Below are 20,870 nucleotides of genomic sequence, written 5' to 3' on the forward strand. Positions count from 1 at the left end.
GGACTGAGTTTTTCGTAGAGCCTCCAACCAGCAGGTCCTGGGAGACCGCGACGGAGACCTTTTTATATCGTAAACACATTTCTAAAGGCATGCAGGCGCACTCCCTGGACAACTAGTGATCCAATTCCTGTCATATATTTGCTCTGAGCTAAACCAAAGTGAACAAGGAGGTATTGTTTGGAAGCCATAACTCCAGACACCCAATCCAGCCTCGCGGGTGAAGCCGGCAGCTGACACTTTTTATATATTAGACATTACTTCAATCCCTTCAGCGAGAATTTCCTATACGCAACTCACACACGCTATGTTTTTACTTATGCTCCCACCCGACACGTTTGTTCCTTTTCTTTCCCCCACTGTGAACATGTTTTCTTAGCGCTGCCATCTCCTAATACAGCACGGGGCGGGATGGAGTAAAGATAGCCTGGGCCCCGCTTTTCTTTCCCCTCCACGGAGGTCTTCGACACGGGGGCTCCCAGTCCCACCTCATGTCTGGGGTCTTTTTGTTGGCACGTCGCCTGCCTTGGGGCTTCACTCAGCTGATGATAGCATAGCCCCCAGTCAGACCTGGGTGAGGGCCAAGCTGTAAGAGGGTCCAGATGGTTGGAGAGACCCCTGGCCTGATCACTTCAGATCCAATGCCTTGTTTCTTTCTGCCAGATTTATAAGTATTTACTCTTTTAATTTGAACTATTTCAACTCCGTGTTGGATGTAATTTACACCCTGGTAATGGTGCCTTTAGCCTTTAGAAGTCTTTGCATTGGCCAGGACAGGAGGGAGGGAAACCTAATTAGGTGACTGCTGGAGCCAGTCGGCTCGTTGTGTAATGAACTGGCTGAAATGTAGGTGAACTGTGTGTGTGTGTGTGTGTGTGTGTGTGTGTGTGTGTGTGTGTGTGAAAAACAGAGGAGAAAGAATTAGCCGAGAGAAAAAAAAAAAAAAAGAGAAAACTGTAAAAAAGTGACAGTAAACAAGTCAAAATAAGAGCGCTAACTCCAGTGTGACGACTGAAGAGAGCTGCGAGTGACCTTTTCTTTTAACAGGTGGCTGCTCAGTCATTATAAAAGGCACGGAAGGCAGAAATAAACCAGATAATTAGATAGATAGAGAAATGAGAGAGCTTGAGTCGCTATTTCAGTGACAAAAAAAAAAACATGTGGGTTCTCACTTGTAAAAAATTTAAAGATAACTTTTAAAGAAAAAAAAACAACCTGTTATTTCAGTCTGCAGCGAACAATGGTGGCCACAGACGTGACACTGAAACATGCATATGATATCAGTCGTGTAGCACTTCTATTCATAGATAGGCCTCTTTATGAAAAATGTTCAAAATAGCAACATTATAACGACAAGCTGGTGATCTCAACGCGTCCTTGTGCTCATACCGGGTTTAATGCTTCGTTCCCAGCCTACGTCTTTCACTGCACTGTTAATTATCTGGCTGTTGGGTTATCCAGTAGTGCAGTGGTCAAATAAAAAGTTAAGTAGTTCCACTTATAATTGAGAGGGAAAACAGAGCCAAGTAGAAAGTGTTTGTAATTTCCATGCGAGGACTCGACATGAAAAGTAAAAAGCAAACTTTTTACACAACAAACTTTTTGCGACGTTTTCTTGCTCAATAAACCTGATACTGCACATAACGCTTATCAGTGTGCTCATGTATCCTTTCAAGACTTCCCAGAAGAACAAATGACCTTGGATGCCGGGCAATAACGCTGTTATCTCTAGCAGCTGAATGAATAAATGAATGAAAGAGCTGCAGTCATTTAAAATGGAAAAAAAAATGTGAGTGAATTATGATTCTCCTTACGTTTTATGCAGCGATTGGTTCCCGGTGCCAGAGCCCAGCCAGAGCAGCACTGCTGACCTCCACAGACATTTGGCCTGAACACAGAGAGACACACTGGTTACAAAAAGGTACAGTCATGCACAGTACGTGGTGATAATCAACAGAGCAATAACACAGTCTCAGGTCCTCCTGGTGTGGCTGGGCCTGTTCGTATGAACACCAACGAGATTACTCTGTAATTGCGTTTTTATTCGATAAAACCCCATTTCGGCGCGAGTCATGAAATTCAATCCGAGCGCGGAGCCGCAAGTCCCCGATTCTGTCATGCGAGCGTCCAGAGCGAAAACAAATACAGCGTTACCGGAGCCTTGAAGGGATTCGACACGCGGGACGTTAAAAGCAAACACTGCGTCTCGTATAAATCACTCGGCAAATGAGAGATGACAAGGTGGAAACTGTTGTAACTGGGCTCTTTGAGCTCCTTTAACCCGCACTTGTGGCGCGGGCCAATTCTTTTGCGGCGAGAGAGATCTTCACGCCAACGCTCTCACACAACTCTCTGCGCCCGCTCATCTTACACAAGATATTACAGTCAGTGCGTGTCTGACTCGTGGCGATTTCAGGAGATAACAGGGGATTGACCCCTTGACCTCAGCCGGACTGCGAGCTCTGGCAGGCTTAACTTTGTCATCAATAAAACCACATCAGTGGCATCAGTCGTCACATTCAAATTCCATCACTTTAGTGTCTGTAATGGAGAACGTTATACAAAGCAATTAGGCTTTACGCCCCCCGGGTTAAACATATAGATAACGCCTTGTTCACACCTTGTTATATTTTTTTTTATTTAATCCTCAACATGAAGAAGTGGCGGAGGATCGTTTTACCACTAAGCGATCGGGATCTGTCAGACAGGTGCGGTGGAAACAGGAGGCGAGTGTTGAATGTAAAGGAGTGTAAGTGAACCCGGCGCTGCCAGCGCCTCGGGCTTCCAGTAAACCAACGAGCAGCTGAGTGGGAATTCCAAGAGGAAATGTGTCATGAAAGCACTTTCCCCACTAACAAGCAGCAGATGATTCATCCCGAGCAAACGGATCAAAGCGGTAAAAGTCACCGTGTGCAATGTCCCCGCAGATTTACCTTTTAGACTCAGAGAGCTGCGTTCATTAAACTCTGAAGTTTGTTTTTGTATCAGTGAGGGGCAAAGCATGTGCCCCGCACTGCAATAAAAGCATGTTGGATCTCATGCTATTTTCTTTATGGACTCCTTTAAATAGACAGCACCTCAGTGCGACCGCAGCTCTCTGACTGACACATGTGGGTTTTTTTTTGGTTTTTTTAAATGTGTGATAAGTCAGGGTTTGTTGGTCCGTAAAAGGCAGATTTAGCATCGCGCGAGATCCAAAGCGGTTCAGTGCCACCTTTAAAGCCACATGATGTGTTGTAGTTTGTAAGTTTGACGCACAAACAAATGTGGGATTCAAACCAGTGTCAAATAAATTCACGCAATCCGGATTAAGCCTCTCAGCTCCTCAGTGTTGCTGATGTTGTGACCCCTCTGCACACAGGAAGTGATTCATTTTCATTTTTAGAGACAGACGCTGGCGACAGCAATGTTGTGCTACTAAAGCAAGGCAGCGACTCGCAGGTTAGGCTGCAACTGGAAACACAAAGGTTTGACAGTGTTAGTAACTTAAGGACTTTTAACGATGTCTTGGTCAGAGGGTCTGCACGTTTGAAGAATGTAGACGGCTAAAAGCGGAGAGGAATTTGACGACAGTTGCCAGTGTGGATTATTTTCTCCTGGACAGGTAAGAAATTGAGCTTCAGCCAACTTTAGCAAACTCTCTCTCTGTGTGTCTGTGTGTGTGCCACACCACACTGTCGCCTCAGCGTGGGATATGTTGTCCTTTGTTGTGACTCCCTTTCACTTTCAATCTGATGCTGTCGCATTAAAAATTAAAATGAAACCATCTTCTTTGCATATTTATAGAGATACAAACAGTGGGTTCTTTCCAGTGATTTGAATTTGGAATGCAGTACCTGGTTTGGACACTAATGGCCACAGTTTTACATATTTTACATCTTATAGCCCCTTTGAGAACAACTGTATGAAACGCAAGCAGGTGGATGTGAGAGCAGCATTTTTGTGATATTTATATTTATGCCTACAGATTGCAAACCGATTGCCTGAATCCTCCTCTTGCACATAAAGTGTCTCCCCATAAGTCGGCTATATAAATAACCAATTTCCTAAAGCCAAGAGGCCGTGTTATGACCCACGAAGGAGACATTTCACCGGCAACAAACCCAGTGTGAGCCGTTTAAGACGGCCCGGGGTTCTGATGTGGACTGCCTCCAACACAGACAACAACAAACAGGTGTTTCTGATCACTAAGCACATTCCAAATACTCGGGTCGAGCCTCCACAAAAACGTGGCCACGGGCAAACAGCACACAAAACTGGGGCGCACACATTGAAGTGCTCATGCAGTTGGCCTCCTTTAACTATTTAAATACAGTGTAATGTCCAATCCTTGGGAGGAAATGGTGATAGTGTAACGTTGCATGAGTCTCAGTACAGTTCAGACACAGGTCAACCATTCATTTACACATTTGTTGGCCCCATTACAAGCAAACACTGTCAGTAAATCAGCATCAGTGTGTAACCGCAGCTATTATTCCATGTCCTGCCGTGACCCTAATGACAAATTACACATGTTTATAGTGTGCAGATCTGTTGGGTGGACATGTCATGCACCATGATCCAACAAACTTCATACATGTATTAGGGGATAGTCATAATAAGCTGTTTCTGTGGGTTTAGTTTGCATCATCACGTGGTTTTGTCTTACAGGAATAACAGTTCAGTGAAAAATAAGGTCACAACAAATGTGTTCATATTGGACAACTTAATAACAGAAGGTGCAGTTTTTCTGTGTAACACTTGGCTGTCAGTCTTACCCAACCAGTCTCCTTGTGTGGGCAGAGCTGGGCTTGCTGCTGTGCCTGTGGTTTCCTCTGCTTCTGTGCTGCTGCTGGCTGGCTGTTTGTCTGGCGCTGCGCTGCGCACCATCCCGTGGCGCAGAGGATTGCTCTTCCCGGGAGACGGCGGCAGCGTGAGTGGGTCCGGCTCTGCTTGTTTGGCTGCCGTGCGCCTGGGATGATGCGCCTCTGGGCAGGCGGAGCGGAGTCTTAGACCGAGTGGATCCAGGGGACAGTTCACCTGACGGTACCGAGGATGGACCACCGTCCTCAGGCAAGTGTCCAGGACTCCTCAGCCGCCGCCGCGGCCCCGCAAACTCTTTCCTCCCACCTGTCGCGTCCTCGTGACTGTTGCCCACTCGAAGAAGTGCGACAGTCAAAATCATTAAAACAGCGACTCGTGCGCGGTCCATGTTTGACGTGCAGCGTTTTGAAAGTACCGCGTAAAGGCGCAGAGATCGCGTTACAGTCTATCAAAAACACAAGCGAATAATAACAATTTAAACCCGCTAATTAGTCTGCAAGTGTTCAACAGGACTGCATCCTGTCCCGGGAATGAACAAAGTCTGGATTCCTCTTCATAATGCCCAGGTAGTGTCCAAATCAGCCGCCACACCACAGTCCAAAAGTGAGAAAACCCCTCTAAGCTGTTCTCCTTCGGAAGTTATGTTACACAAACATTATTCCATCTGCTTTAATTTATGCTGAAGAGGAAAAGAGTGCGCAAAGAAGAAGAAGAAGAAGACGCAGCGCGTCGGATCCAGATCCAGGGCTGCAGAGCGCTCACTCCTGCTCCAAGTGAGAGAGAGAGTTTGAATCGTGCTCCCATGAATATCACCTCCTCCTTGGAACTGAAGTCACCGGGATTGTTCGCGCGATGCGAGAGGAAACTCCCCCTCGTCTGCTGTATTGTTGCTCCCACTCACTGCAACTAGGTCCATGTGCCCACACGCACTGTCTCTGCCTCCTCTGCCAAGTTACATCATGTTACCGTCTCTGTGTCGTTCATTGTGAGCAGCGCGGCATCCGCATCAATCACTGCGCTCAGGTTATCTCCAGTAGTTAAGTGTTGGCAACTGCACATGTTTGACGTTTTAAATGAAAAGTGACAGGCTACTAAAACCCTGGAAATCAAGACAACATTTTTTTTTAATACTCCAACAGCACAAATCCTCGATCATCGAAGTCGGCGCTGACTGTTTTATGGTGATTCGATTAAGTGTGTGCTTCTTATCACAGCTGCACAGTGACTTTAAAAAGGTAGTGTGTGTGATTATTATTGACAGAAATTGAATAGGTATGTCTGTAGTATAAGTATAATCTATTTAAAACTAAAAATAAGTTGTGTTGCCTTTGTGTTGACATTTATTTATATATATATATATATATATATATATATATATATATATATATATATATATATATATATATAGACATTTCCCTGGTAATGGTTAGCGATGAACGCACGTTTTTAAGGATTGTTAAGTCTTTTTAACTGATCTACAGTTCGGCATTATTTGGCTTTGATTCTCGTGTCGGACATCTTTGAGTTTGAGTTGAGTCGAGTCGAGTCGAGCCGGTGGAAACACGGCATTAGTGTTATGAAGCAGAAGCTTACGACACAACCTAAGAACAGCTCCACCACATAAACCACTGACAAAGAGGAAGAGGAGTAAAGTACAGAGACTTTCTGATATGCAAAGGCCACCGTAGTTTCCTGATGCACCGATGGAAAAGTATGGCGTGTAGTCTCATCATTAGATCTCACATTTTTTATACACACTAGACCTTTAACGCACACAACGTTCTACTCGAACAGATGAGATTATATAAACTGTACGTCGCAGCAATCTATACGTTTACAGGTTCACGCTGGAGTCAATTATGTGGGGAGAGGACGAATCAAACTAAAAAGTCAAACCTCGGAAAACTGCTCAGGTTTCATAACAAATCCCATTTATTTCCCCCTCTCATCAATGCTGCATCATCATTTTCCCTTGAACCGTCTGGAAACAACACATTACTCTCTCTCTCTCTCTCTCTCTCTTTCCCCCTTCTTCTCCTGAGATCTTTAACAATCCACAGAGAGGTTTCTCCCTCCTCTCGTTCAACCCACAAAGATGCTGCATGCCTGTGTCTCTCATGAGTGATCCACGAGCGTAATTACCTCGCACAGCCACTGCCATCCAAAACACACACGGCGGAGGAGAGGAAGACTAGTAGTCTGCCCGTTCTCCTTCTCACCGTGGCTGAGGAACACAGTTCAAACCTCAGAAATGTGAAGTTTCACCAGGAAAACTTGTACGAACACTAACAGACACTAACATCTTTCCACTGACTCCTGCCCTCGTCTTTTTCTGTTGGCTTTCTCTGAGCGAGCCTGGAGTGGAGACTTGGCCTGAGCGCCACAGCTGATTACAGCTCATCCTCCGACTCATGGGAAATCTAATTAGAGAAGGAAGCTGCGTGCATCTCATGACTGTCCAGCAGTCTGAGGCCAACCCCAGGCATGTTGCTCCTCCGATCACAACCGTTTGACCCCGGCATCCTTAAAGGGTGACTGGGGCATGCGTGGACAAATCCTTTAGCCCTGTGTGTGTGAGCAGCTGGCTGGAGCTCAAGTGACACCTAAAGACTCAATCAGCATCCTAATCTGTGTCGGTGTGGAGAACAGTTGTTCCTAACTATTTTCTTTAATTGTACGAAACATTGACAAATGAGTCCACTCGATGCTGAGTAAGACCACAGTATATAGCCACACTACCAGCACTGTTTTATGTCAAGAGAGACAGAGGCAACAGCAACGTTGCGCTAGTAAAGCGAGCCGGCTACAAAAAGGTCAGAGTACGACTGAAAGCTCAAAAGGTGTCCACGAAAAGTTTCAGAATTTAACCCTTTAAAACCAAAGCCTCAAAATGTCCGTCTAGACTTTATTTTTTGTTGCTTATTTTAACCTTAAAAAAGGGCCAGAAAATGTCCTGTCTCTAAGCGCTTCTGCCCATTATTCCAGAATAACTTTCACAATCTGGCAGGTATTTACAATTTACTGCATGTTAAAATGGTATATTAACAACTTAAAATGAAGAAAATAAAAAAATGATTTAGAAAAAATGTTGCATGTTAAATTTGAACAGTATAAAATATATATGTATACATAGTCTTTGTCTCTCAATGTGCAAAAACAGGCCCAAAAAAAATAACTATGTACAGGTTTTCTTCCCACTGTCCTCTCTGGCGACAAAGATGCAGATTCTCTGGCTTCCTGAAACAGCGTGAGTGAAATTCCCTTAATAGCCACATGTTTTCTTTGACGGGCAACTTCTCAGCTTTGGGAAAACTGTTGGAACTTTTCCAAACCATTGCGTAATTACGGCACTGCGGTAAGTGCGCTTGCGCAAATGTGTCGTCTGCGATACGCTCGGTGTTAAAGGGTTAATTCTACTCCTCAAAAACCTGTTAACACAGCAGTTTTATGCAATAAACTGCCTCTTGACCCTACCGACCCCTGCAGTGCTGCTGTATACACACAAAAGCTCCCTCAGGCAGGTCTGATAGTATTGCTTGACATAGATAAAGGATGTGGCGCACGAATAATGTCCAAGACCAAAAAAAGAAATCCCCAAAACTTGCCAATGTGGTCAAACACTGTTTTCTACTGTTCAACTGTTATACTGCAAATATTTAATGAGCCAATCACATGGGCGAGCAACTTGAACACAGTCAAGGCAACATGCTGATGTTCAAACCAAACATCAGACTCTGGTCTGAGTATTTTAGAAACGGCACAACCAGCTCTAGGGTTAGCGAGTATCAGTATTTAAAGAGTGAAATGGCTAATCTGATTTGAGATGATAGAAAGGCGACGGTAACTCGTCATAATCAAAGTGTGAAGAAGCAGATGGGCTACAGCAGCAGAAGAAGAAGAAGACCACACCGGACACTTTGTTTGCTCCACTTTGTTTGCTCAAATAAAATAACTGCAGAAACACCATGGTGTTGGGAGTCACCGAAGATCTGTGTTGAGCAGGTATCTGCGATGATGATGATGATGATGATGATGATGATGATGATGATGAGAGTGGATCTCCATCAATACAGGAGGACGTTTTCCGGCTGTGACCGACGCTTCGACACAAAGGTTCCTTTGAAAACGACAACCCCCGGCCACTCCTATCGTCATTCAAACGTAAAGCGGAGTTATAATTGCATTACACGAGCACGGTAATAGCAACAACATCCAAGTCCTGTAATTACCCTGACGCATTACAGCCTGCGAATGTGTGTGTGTGTGTTTCAGGAAGAAAGCTCAAGGTGGATTTGATAAGTCTCCAAACTATTCAGCGCTTTCAATAGCACCACTTCCTCACTGGGGTTTAGCGTGTTACTATGAGGCACATGTTTTGTAGTTACTGAGCACACACACCCACACACACACTCCATGCCTTCTAATGAGTTCTATCACCAGAACCAGCACTACATGTTTACCTGTCAAGCATGGAGGGGCGCACATTTGCATCCATTCACCCACGAGTGCCTGCCTCGTCCCCCCCCGCCCCCCGTGCGCACACAAAAGTGAAAGGGTCAGAGTTCAAGTGCGCCCATTAGAAAGCAAAACAGTATCGCTGAATGCAGAATGTAGGGCTCTCATTTTAAACAAGTATCGGCAGTGTATTGCGAGCTCTGCTTGCAGAATTTTAAGTGATCCGTGTGAATCGGTCTCTGTGTGATAAGTTTCAATGGCGAGTCGACGTCAATCTCTTCATTAGCTACCTTTTTGCCGTTTGCATCAAAGTCCTCGGCTCCGCTTACTCTTTGCCCACCGGCTAACATAATACCGACATTGTTCAGACTGGGCAGCAAGTGAGGACCTGGGGAGAGAGAGGAAAATGAGGTTCGTTTGGCAGAGAAAGGCTTCATAAAATCTGCAATTATGTGCTTTATTAATGTAGGGTTTCTCAAACGTGACAGCTTTTCATTGGAAAGGGTTCTCCAGAAGACCTCTATTATCGTACCTCGCGATGGACTGAGCGGTGTGCATGAGACACAGCGTTCAAGCAACGGGAGGAAACCGTTGAAGACAGAGCGGGATATGTAATGTGCTTAGGCCCAAGACTACAGGGACTTTCTCAGCCTGTATGAATGAAGCGCTGTCAGCCTGGAGTAATAGAAGTAGGTCACATGGGCGTTATTTAAGACAAGCACTTCCACTTTGCCTTTCATGATAATAATGTTGCTAAAAGTGTTGGCTTGGAATAAAAATGCGCGTGATTCGAGGAGCATCCATCATCTACAATGCACGACCGAGTTGCACTAACAGAGGTTTTTAAAGATTTGATGAACTGAGAGTAAGGTTACCGACCATGTGCTGAACGCATCAACTGAAGTCGAGCCTCGTGTCAGAGAGGTCACGGTGGTGAAACAAACAATAAAAAAACAAAAAAAAGGGAACAGATTCATCTCGCTATACGTCTTCCAGTGATATTCCCAGCGTGGTTCCGTGACCTGGCGAGGTTTACCGGATAGTTTTCTGCCTGACTTGATGCTTGAAGCTCAATCTCAGATGCTTCCTCCTCGTCAAGCTCTTGGTGTTCAGGGGTTACACAGCAGGGTCTCCCGGTGAAGGATTTGTGTATTTCTCGCAGGTGGCAAAGCATCCACACACTGGCACACAAGCCTCTGGAAAAAAAAAAAGCTATTAAAACTATTTTCTACTATTTGAAATATGATCCTGGAAGCTGCATGACATCATGCCCAGATTATTTTATCACGACTGTCATTTACATTTAATCAGAAGTGAAAGTTTCCAGGGGGAATAATACTGTATAATCTTCAGTTCCAGTTTAGCACATAAAGTTGTTTTATCGACGGCGGCGTCAGCGGCCCTTTGAAACACTGTACTCTCTAATGTTTGGAGCTCTGATCAGTTAGAGAAATCTACTGCTCAGCCCTATAAGTTCCCATCTCGAGCCTTTGGCTTTTGTGGTGTAGTCCCTCCGTCTCTTGAAGTTTGATTTAAAAGTGTCTCCGATGAACAATACACGGAGTGATGTCATGCTACTGCGTGATGAATGCCAGTGGATCGGATTCAAAGGGTGGATCTCGCTGGCAGCCAATTAGGTCAAACGAGCGCTCGCCGTGACTTTACGGAAGTCGTATGTTTTCCAGGAGATGTGAGGCCTTCCAGTCATTAGCCAGATGTAGCCAAAACGTTCAGATTCACATGAAATCAGTCACAGTCTAAATCAATACCGGCAGTGTAGTCTAAATAAGAGAGGAACGGGGGGATTGTGCCTTCTGTGAGACGCATTCTTGTACACGCTCGGTATAGAGTCATCATGTTTTCTTTGGCTTTTGGTGAAATTCACTTAAGAAAAAGCAGAGGGAGGAGTTAATGTGCGTGATACATCATCCTGGCTGTTCACCCGTAGCTTTTTGTCCTTCTTTTCCCCACTTTTCTCCTCTTCACTCCCTTTCAGTTTTCCTGGCCCCTCAGTTCAGTATGCCTCTCCAGCTGCTGGCTCGGGGCCCCATGGGCTCCTCTTCCTTAAGTCCCCGTGTCTGTGACCTGGACACTAGGCCTGCTGCACTGGCTGTGATCAACGGCCGTGTGCCTCACACTTTCTGTCCCTGTTCGTGTTGTTTAACTGTATCCACAACATGACCATGGAAAATCAAGGTCAAGTGTTTTCCACATTAACCAGGAGGATAATGGAGATCTGCTATGATTACCCCACAGTCTCCACCCACAGGAAGAGGGAAGTGAGTACAAGTATCGACTAAAAGTATTTGACACACTTTCAACAACCAAAACTGATTTTATGAGATAGTTTAGTAACTGGAGGAAAATGTTAGGAAAACTGCAGGTGACCAATAGTTGGCCACCAAAATCTGTTGTTTCAGAATTCTGACTTTAATCTCATCTGACTTTTTCTTTAATCTCAGAATTATGACTTTTTTTCTCAGAATTATGACTTTAATCTCATCTGACTTTTTCTGTAATCTCATCTGATTTTTTCTCTCAGAATTATTACTTTAATCTCATCTGACTTTTTCTATAATATCAGAATTATGACTTTTTTCTAAGAATTCAGAATTTTCTCTGATTTTCTTTAATCTCAGAATTATGACTGTTTTTCTCAGAATTATGACTTTAATCTCATCTGACTTTTTCTTTAATCTCAGAATTGTGACTTTTTTCTCAGAATTCTGATTAAACTCTCATCTGACTTTTTCTTTAATCTCAGAATTGTGACTTTTTTTCTCCTAATTCTCACTTTTTTTTCTCAGCATTATGACTTTAATCTCAGAAGTATGATTTAAATCTCAGATTTTTTTTTACATGTGGCCCTAGTACTCTTCCGTACTACGGAACAGTACATTGAACACAAGTTTATTTTAGAGGCAGGACCTATAAAAGTACAGTTCACAGGATGTGTTATATCCTACTCATGTCCTCCAGAGGGTCATTGTTTTTTCAGCACATATTCAAAGATCTATTTAAAAACATAATGATGAATGATAAATAATGCTAAAAGTAAAAAAAAAAAATATATATGATGAATATTCTGTGCACATGTCTTTAAATCTTGGGTGTTTTTCCACAACACTGTTGGTGGCAAGTGATGCGTGTTCATCAACACGATTATTTTAGGTTTACTGGAACAAACAACAGCTGTGGCATAAGAACACGTCTGACACTGAAAAACAGCTTCTTTTACCACAAAGCCACCCACTCCACAGTCTGACCGCACACAATTTCAGGAGAAATTTACCACATTGTCAGTGTTGTTTTGGTGTTAGGCTGCAGCCTGTTGAGTAACACAGGTTCAGGTCTGTTTATCTAAACTGCTGGGAATGGATGATGCATAAGCCCCATTTAGTGGTTGACTCACTGATGACACGCGCCTTCCACCCACACACTTAAGCATGGTTTGTCGTTTGGATCAAACCAACCACGAGCAGTGTTTTCAAGCCGTGTTGTCATTCTCATATGGAGAAAATACATACATGAATTAAATGCTCACACTCGCGGGCTGCAGGACGGGCCCCGTGTTTCACAATAGTTCTCAGCTCAAGAAGCTTCAGCGGCATTCGGGATGGATCACGAGAACACTATGATGCAATTTAACCCCCGCAAGGTCAATTTGACCCTAAATAGCTTCGTATTAAGCATGATATATATATCATTCAGTCCATTAAACCTTGTCTCCCTGCTCCATTTAGTCAGAACAAACCGCCGGCCTGCCTTTACCTACAGTATGTCCTGTTTATAGTCCTCAAGGAAAAGGGAATGACACAACAATTAGCCATGATCACTTCAAAGTGTTGTCGGCCGCAGGCTCTCGCTAATGATCAGTCACCGCTGTCGGGTGGAAATCTATCCAGTGTGCGGGTCAGTGGGGTAACACCACTACAAGACTACACTTGAGTCCAAGCCTGTGCGACTGCCATCAATGAAACCTTGTTACGGCCCTGGGATCCATGGGACAGGAGCGAGCGAGGAGGGGTATATACTAGTGATGAAGCCTCTCTTGACTGCACTGACCTGTCTGCATGAGCCCCCCCAGGCTGACAGACACCAAGGCCTCTGACAGATGTTTGAGGGGGGAAAAAAATGCCCCATTCATTATGGCACTTTAGAGGAATCTCTTTGAACTGCTTCGTGTGAGTGTGTATGTGTGAGTGTGAGTGTGTGTGTCTGACTTTCCAGAACCAGAGACCAGCAGATGGACGGACACATGCATAGATAGATAGACAGACAGACAGATAGATAGATACATAGATGGACAGATAGACAGACAGAGACATAGATAGACAGACACATAACTAGACAGACAGACAAATACATAGATAGACAAACAGACAGATACATTGTTAGATAGACACACAGACAGACAGACGGACATACACATAGACAGGCACACAGATACATTGATAGATAGACAAACAGACAGATACATAGATAGACAGACAGATACATAGATAGACAGACAGACAAATACACTGATAGACAGACAAATACACTGATAGACAGACAAATACATTGATAGACAGACAGATACATTGATAGACAGATAGACAGCTACATAGACAGACAGATACATTGACAGACGGACAACATTGTGTCCATGTCTTTGTTCCTTGATGTCTCCTGTCACTGTCCAGCTCATAAATCACGTCCCTGTGGGAGATGTTGGGTTGGACATGTTATTGTGCAACACTGCCTCCAAGTCCTCACCACACTTGGCTTCTTCCAGAGTTTTCACACACACACAAACCTGTGGGTTTGTGCAGCTCGCCTTGTTAAGACTGTGTGTGTTGACTCGCATTTATTTAGGCGACCTACCCAAACCCTTAAACATACCCTCAACTTTAACCCAACCGTAGTTCAATCACACCATACTTCTAACCTCCACCAGGACCTCAGAAATGAGGTTGTGCCTCATCGGGACCAAGCCCTGTGGTTCACACCACAACAGTTTTTAAGGACACAACAAAAACCCAACAGAGACACATACACACTCACAGTGCTTGCAGAGTGTGAAATCATGGCATGAGCTTCAATCAGTCCGTGTGGAACTGGCCTTTCCTCCCACTCTCTCCCATGATGCAGCACTGGGTTCTAAATCACCCGAGGCAAAGATGACAACGACAAAACTATAAAGCAAAAAACAGTTACAGAGCCAATAAAACCGCTCTCCCCATCAAATTGCAAAATTATTTTTCCACAAATATAAAAACACAGAGGAGAGACCACAGAATTTATTCTGCGGACTGTCTTTTGTTAACATTCCAGTTCAGCTGTAATGTAAAAGTATTCGTACGCCTCGACCCGAGCCTGTCGGCACAGCTGACTTTTATACTCCAGCGCTCTGTAGGGCGCAGGAAGAGAGGCCCCGTGTGTCCAGAGCCCTCCTGTCTCCTGTGCAGCGCTAAGCGCTCAGGCTTCAAGGGCGAATGTTAATTAGGGAGCCAAGTTTTAATAAGCCTGCAGACAGACATGCTGCTACACAGCCCCAAGTGCCAGGAGAGGTGAGTCCACTTATCCCTCTGATCCTCATGACTTAACACGGCACCATGAGCAATGTACCCTTGTGCAGGAGCCACTGTTCACTTATCGTACGCCGTTTACCATCAAGTCAGAGAGTAGACGAAAGTGGATTTAGTGAAGTTGGAAGATAGAAGTGGATGATTATTTAATCTATCCATCCACCTTCTGCCGCTTCATCCTCCACAAGAGGGTCGAGCTGCCATATGGTCCTTTTCTACTATGGTCCTGGCTCACCTCGGCACGGCACAGCACAGATTGGTTTTCCACTCCAAAAAAGTAGCTACTCAACATAGAGACAAACAACCATCCACTCTTACACTAACACCTACGGTCAATTTAGAATGTCCAATTTACCGAATCCCCAAATCTTCATGTTATTGGACTGTGGGGAGGAAAATGGGAAAACTTACGACTGGGTGACAAACCCAGATCTGACTGAGCTTCACGTTCAGTGATAATTACACATTCACACCAGGTCAGTGCAATTACCCCTTGGTATAGAGTGCCTTGCCCAAGGACATGCGAGAGAGTGAAAGGTGTGTGTCATTCACTTGCCTTCTAATTATCTACTTAACAGCAGGTCAGGGGCTGTATATCAGCACTAACCGGTTATGTAAACTTGACAATAGAGCGACACCTTGGTCAAGGCATATAGTGATTAAAATTGGGTTTTTATTAATTGCAAAGCATCAAAGTGGCTTCTTTAAACTTAATCTTGGTTTCACTAGTTCAATCACTAGTTGTGCATCGTTGTTTGCATTGCACATCCCTAGAGCTTACGTTTCTGCAGACACACAGGTCGCCACAGCGGAGGCTTTGATTTCATTTTTATGACAAATGTAGTGGTTCACGAGCCGGTTGAATCAAGAACAAGGTCCTTTCTGCTTCTCTGGGTTCTCTGGTTTCCTCCCACAGTCCAAAAACATGCAGATTTGGCAAATTGGAAAGTCTAAATTGAGCGTAGGTGTGAGAGTGGATGGTTGTTTGTCTCCATGTGGCCCTGTGATGAACTGGTGACCTGTCCAATGTGTACCCCGCCTTTCACCCTATGTCAACTGGGATTAGGATCGGTAGTTGGCAACTGCACATCAAGGCTGTACTTTTTAAGGCTGTTATTATGGAGGGAAATGAGTTTGGCTGTTATGTCTACAGTGTCAAAAAGGCTCTCCGTGCAGAACAGAACCGGACAATCTGATTACAGTTCAGGCTGATTCAGTTGATCTAAGTCAGAGGGAAACGACTTAATGAAGAAAAACAAGATGCCAGTGGAGTAGAAAAATACAAGATGACAGTTATCAGAAGCCGTTATGTAAAACATAAAGGTCATAAAATTCTCCCTCAACTGTTTCTACTTGACTGCGCCGGCCCCAGAATAAGATAACCTGGAGGAATCAGTCACAGGGCTTGCATGACAGACCTTACTGTGGGTGCATTCTCTCTGGGATGTTTACATACATTTCCGAAACAAAACTTGGCTTAAAAACCCTGCACATTTTTTTGTTCTCCACCAGGTCTGGTGCTTGGAGACTGTAAAAGGGCAAATGGGACGTGGAACGGAAGAGTTCTCGCGCTCACAAACAACGCCGGTCTGTGTTTGCCGCTTGTAGACCGCTCCAGAATATTTTCAGCCTCCCTCCAACAATAAACAGATTATGTGGCATTTCGAGAAAACAAACACAGAGACAGATGCAGCCGGGGATCGTACCCCGCAAAAAGGCCTGGCTAATATTAGAGGCCGTGTTGGTGGAAGTGGGATATAATCCTACTACTGTTTCCACGCCACCTCCTTGCTTTCATCTCACATGTTGATTGTATGTGATCGGAGGTTCGGTAATCACTGGCCGTGATTGCTCGCAGAGGGATCCGCCATCTGTGCGCCATTTAGCATAATGAACGATTCCATGTTTGCAGCGAGTCGTCGCATCTACTTATTAGATCATTGCATCTTTCCTTATGATGACGGATTGTGTCGTGTTGGGTCACTCTTTTTTTTTTTTTTTTAAACCCACACGCACACACAAAAAAAACCACTTTGTGTGTGTCTGTGGCCAAGCCACATCTGGAGGAAACCTGGGGGCTGTTAATTACAGATCTAAACAGAAAATAGCTCAATTGGCTCATCGCAAACACCCAGGAACTCCTCTCGTTGCATAACAGCCTTTATTATGCCATTTTGTACTCGGACGAAAAGACAGAAAATGGACGTTTGTCATGTATATGCTCATGTGGTAATAAGTACAGCCTGTCTGTGAATGGGCTGAAAAATGAAATGTTACACAGCATCTAGCCGGAACGCTGATTTCCATGCAAAGCCTCTCTTTCTGGGGCGAATTCTTTGCTGATGTAATGTTTACTCTGCCACAGAAATCTCGCTGCTGCATTCTCCTGTGACTGTAATGCGATCGCAGATTTATTTAGTGGATGGAAAAATATCTCGACCGCAGCGTGCGGACAACGTCTTACGAAATTTGCATGTCCTTGTGGAGCCGTCGGCTCGGAGGGCTTCGCGGAGGGGCTTTGAAATGATGACAGTGGCCGAGAATTGATGGCTCCGAGTTGGGGGATTACATGAAAACGTCTGTGAAACTTGTCGGCTAATTGACAGGAGGGGAAAGTACAAAAGAGAGGGACAGCCCATATGATTTATTTCAATGACAGTGAAATGGCAGAAGGTACTATGAATATTGTGTGTTTGTGTGTATATTCACAGACTTTCACTGTTTTACCAGTGGGCCTCGGTCCCCGCGCTTCAGCTTCGTCCAATGGAAACAAACAGATTAGAAGCATGTCAACATCCCTCCCCTCTGTCTATCAACAGAGCGATTTTCCCCTTAAGTGCTGTGTTGTATTCTGTTCATTTAATTTTGAGGTTTTTATGAAGCATAAAGGCACCCTTTGTTTCGTCCGCAACGCGTGACGCTCGAGCCGCTGCTCCGGACGCACAAACCGCTCTTTTCTCGCTGCGGAAAGTGAGGATGAATAAAAAAGGGGACGCTAGGGATGTATCCCTGAATCAATAAGATCACAAAAGGCTGTTATGACGAAATAGGTGGGAGATGAACCTTGAGATGAAAGTTTAGCAAAGTGTTAGAGCACCTGGGAACTCCGAGTGGACTTTTTAGATCACTGATGTGGATGTATTTTGGATTTGTTACATATCCCATGTAATCTGAATGTATACTGTGCTGGACTCTTCTAATGTTGAAAATGTTCAATAAAAATGGATGTACAAAAAAAAAGGGGACTTTAAAAAGTCACACGCTTTCAAAGACGTTGTTTAAAGTATAAGATTTGTTTACACGATATTCTTGGTGTAACAGTTGGTGACCCCCCGGGGATGTGGGGGGGATGGGGGGGGGGGGTTCCTCTAAACAGCCTCATTTCAAACAGTCAACCAATGAAGAGAAAATATACAGGCAGATCCTCTCATAGCTCACACCCAGAACAAAACAAACACTCGTTGCCATGTCTGTGGCCTCTCTCATGTCCTCACTTATCTCGGGGTCTTTAATGTCCTCCCCAGAGTGTCCTGGATGGTATCCTCATCATCCCGCTGGGTGGCTGACAAGCCCTCAAAACAGGAAGGGACTTCTGCCATGACCTACAATGTGAGCAAGCAAAGCAGAGAGGAACCTGGGGTGAGTTACATCATATCCTACTGGGGCTGACTTGGACCTAGAACCTGGTGGGAACTTTGTTAGACGGGGAACATGCAGTGGTGCTTTAAAGCTGCAGTGCATAACATTTGATGTGATATTATTTAAAATGTTGTGTCCTTTCTAGTTGTACCATCGAACCGGACAGATGGAGTGTTTGTGGGTATACAGTGGCAGCGCAAGGGGGCATGTGGGGATACGTGTCAAACTTGTGTCTGTGTAAATCATGTTTTACTTAAACTTGAGTACATTTTTAGATTCTCTTTTACTTGTACGTAAGTAAAATTTAGAATAGTAGTACTTTTACTTGAGTAGAATATTTCAGTTCCTCTTTCCACCTCTGCTAATGACTGAAGAGGATATCTGGTAAAAGGTAAATCTGCTGTTTGTGAGAACATACACTGTACCTGTAATTAAGTCATGTTTTCACCAAGCTGTCTCTCTCTCTCTCTCTCTCTCAAAAGGTATTAGCCAGCAAGCTGCCATAAACATGGAGCTGGGCAAGCTTTAGCGGCAGCTGCTGATAGGATGCAGTCAATCTTTCTGTCACTCTGAACACAGCCTCACCCTGTTCCTCTCCTCTCTCGCTGGGGTGGTCCCCACAGTGTGCTGACCTCCGTTTAGGGTGACTTGGCTGCATGAGATCGCCATGGCAGACAGGAACACACACTTCCCCTGGATCAGCAGTTTCCACGAGGTGTGCTCTACCTTTCATCCACACGTCTAGATGACCGGCTCGCGCTGTGGATAATAATACTCCAGTTGTAAATGTAGTACGCATTGTGCCAGCTGAGACGCTCACACACACACACACACACACACCAGCCAAGCAAAATATGTGTAAATGCAAAAATCCTTATTTGTCAGTTTTTCTTTTAAAGTCTTTGATGCTCCCGTCAAACAACTTTTCTCTTGGCAGATTGGAGTAACAGAACAGAGGTGACGTTGATGTGTGGCTTTGGACTGTAAACAGTCGCTGGACTGAAATCTGGCCTTTGCTGGTGTGTACGCAAAAGAGGTGGCACATGTGCTGTCCAGATGTGGCTACTATTGTTGTGGTTTGCACGGCTGTGGTCAGTGAGACTTCGAACGAGAGAAAGTATGAATGAATTTCCCCTGTGATCTGACAAATCTAAGATGACACTTAGCTTAGAGGATGACTAAATGCTGCAGAACTTCCACATTGCTGTGGAAGTTGCCCAAGCCACAGACCGACACAGGGTTTCATTCTCAAGTACTGAGCCTTAGGTATTGTAATGTGGGGCTAATTTAATCTCCATACATTTCAATTTTCTGTCATCCCCCCTTCAAAATGGAAGATCTTTGCTGAATAATTCACAAATTAGGAAAGTATGCACTGACACGGGGAGTGAGACGGGCTTCCTGGCTCAGTACAAGTCGATGTTTGGCCAAATATGACCTCTTTGGGGAGCAGGATTTGCTCTGGCCCAGCGAGGAGTTAGAGAGCTCAGGATCAAACCAGTGGCCTGGGGGTTTCTACTGGCTCATAGTGGCTGGGGTTGGAAAGAGGACGGATGCTTGGCTCACTACTGACCAGTACCATGCAGTTTTGGTCACCTCTGAAGACCATTTGGATGGCAAACATCTCACTTTTCCCTCCTGTGCATGTACAGTGAGAGTCGGAATGAGTGGAAGTGACGCTGCATTTCTCATCGCCTCAGAATAATGTGTTGTATACGATGCAACATACAATTTCACATTACAGTACAGAAACAACAATAGGAGGGAGTAGTGTGGTAACACCATCTTATTTCTAATCCAATGTCCAACTTGGTAATAATAGTAATAGTGTGAAAATAAGAAGCAATATCACAGTCATTAATGCGTCTTATTTCCAAAGTAATACTCAAATATAAAAAGGTAGCCAATGAAAATGACTATAGGTTAAAGGTTTGTTTGAGCTGTCATGCTGCCTGGACACAGTTCTATGCCCTTGACTCCACATACATCAGTTTCCGTAGTGTAGTGGTTATCACGTTCGCCTCACACGCGAAAGGTCCCCGGTTCGAAACCGGGCGGAAACATATGTTATTTTAATTTCCCAAATTTTCCTAAATGCTAATCTCAACACTTTCCTATGTAGTAAGTATAACATTCATCATGTTCACCGCTTTGTATTACTAGAATATGGGTAGCATTTTTGTAAAATTGTGCCTACTTACCTCAGTTTCCCCTGAGTGGAGAAATGTCTTCATTCTTTTCTTTGTTACGTGCCAACTAGTGACACTTCCTGTTAGCGCAACTGTTAGCAAAGATGGCGGACACTGTTTACATTCTGGGAGTGAGGTCCCGCCCCCCTAAAGTGGGTCTAAAAAGTGTCACAAAAAAAAGAATTAAGAAATGTCTTGACTCAGGGGAAAATGAGGT

The 20,870-nt window shown here is 44.4% G+C and overlaps 1 protein-coding gene, 1 long non-coding RNA gene and 1 other non-coding gene across 3 annotated transcripts in view; 1 reads left to right on the forward strand and 2 right to left on the reverse strand.

Moving 5' to 3' along the window:
- LOC131444517 (latent-transforming growth factor beta-binding protein 2-like) overlaps positions 1-6,018 on the reverse strand; it is an 88,037-nt gene extending 82,019 nt beyond the window's left edge. The window contains exons 1-2 of the mRNA XM_058614900.1: positions 4,755-6,018; positions 1,812-1,885 (exon numbers count right to left, since the gene is read on the reverse strand). Of these exons, the coding sequence (XP_058470883.1) occupies positions 1,812-1,885; positions 4,755-5,188 (508 nt within the window). The 5' untranslated portion in view covers positions 5,189-6,018. The remainder of the gene's footprint in view (positions 1-1,811; positions 1,886-4,754) is intronic.
- A 2,826-nt stretch (positions 6,019-8,844) lies between these two features.
- LOC131444386 (uncharacterized) lies at positions 8,845-20,736 on the reverse strand. Its single transcript, XR_009233719.1, has 4 exons — positions 20,666-20,736; positions 19,050-19,223; positions 18,320-18,427; positions 8,845-10,451 (listed from the first exon to the last, which is right to left on the reverse strand). It is a non-coding gene; the product is annotated as an uncharacterized LOC131444386 (long non-coding RNA).
- On the forward strand, positions 20,455-20,527 carry trnav-cac (transfer RNA valine (anticodon CAC)). The gene has a single exon. It is a non-coding gene; the product is annotated as a tRNA-Val (tRNA).
- Positions 20,737-20,870: the final 134 nt, after the last annotated feature.

This window comes from Solea solea, chromosome 18, assembly GCF_958295425.1.
Source record: "Solea solea chromosome 18, fSolSol10.1, whole genome shotgun sequence".
Taxonomy (NCBI): Eukaryota; Metazoa; Chordata; class Actinopteri; order Pleuronectiformes; family Soleidae; genus Solea; species Solea solea.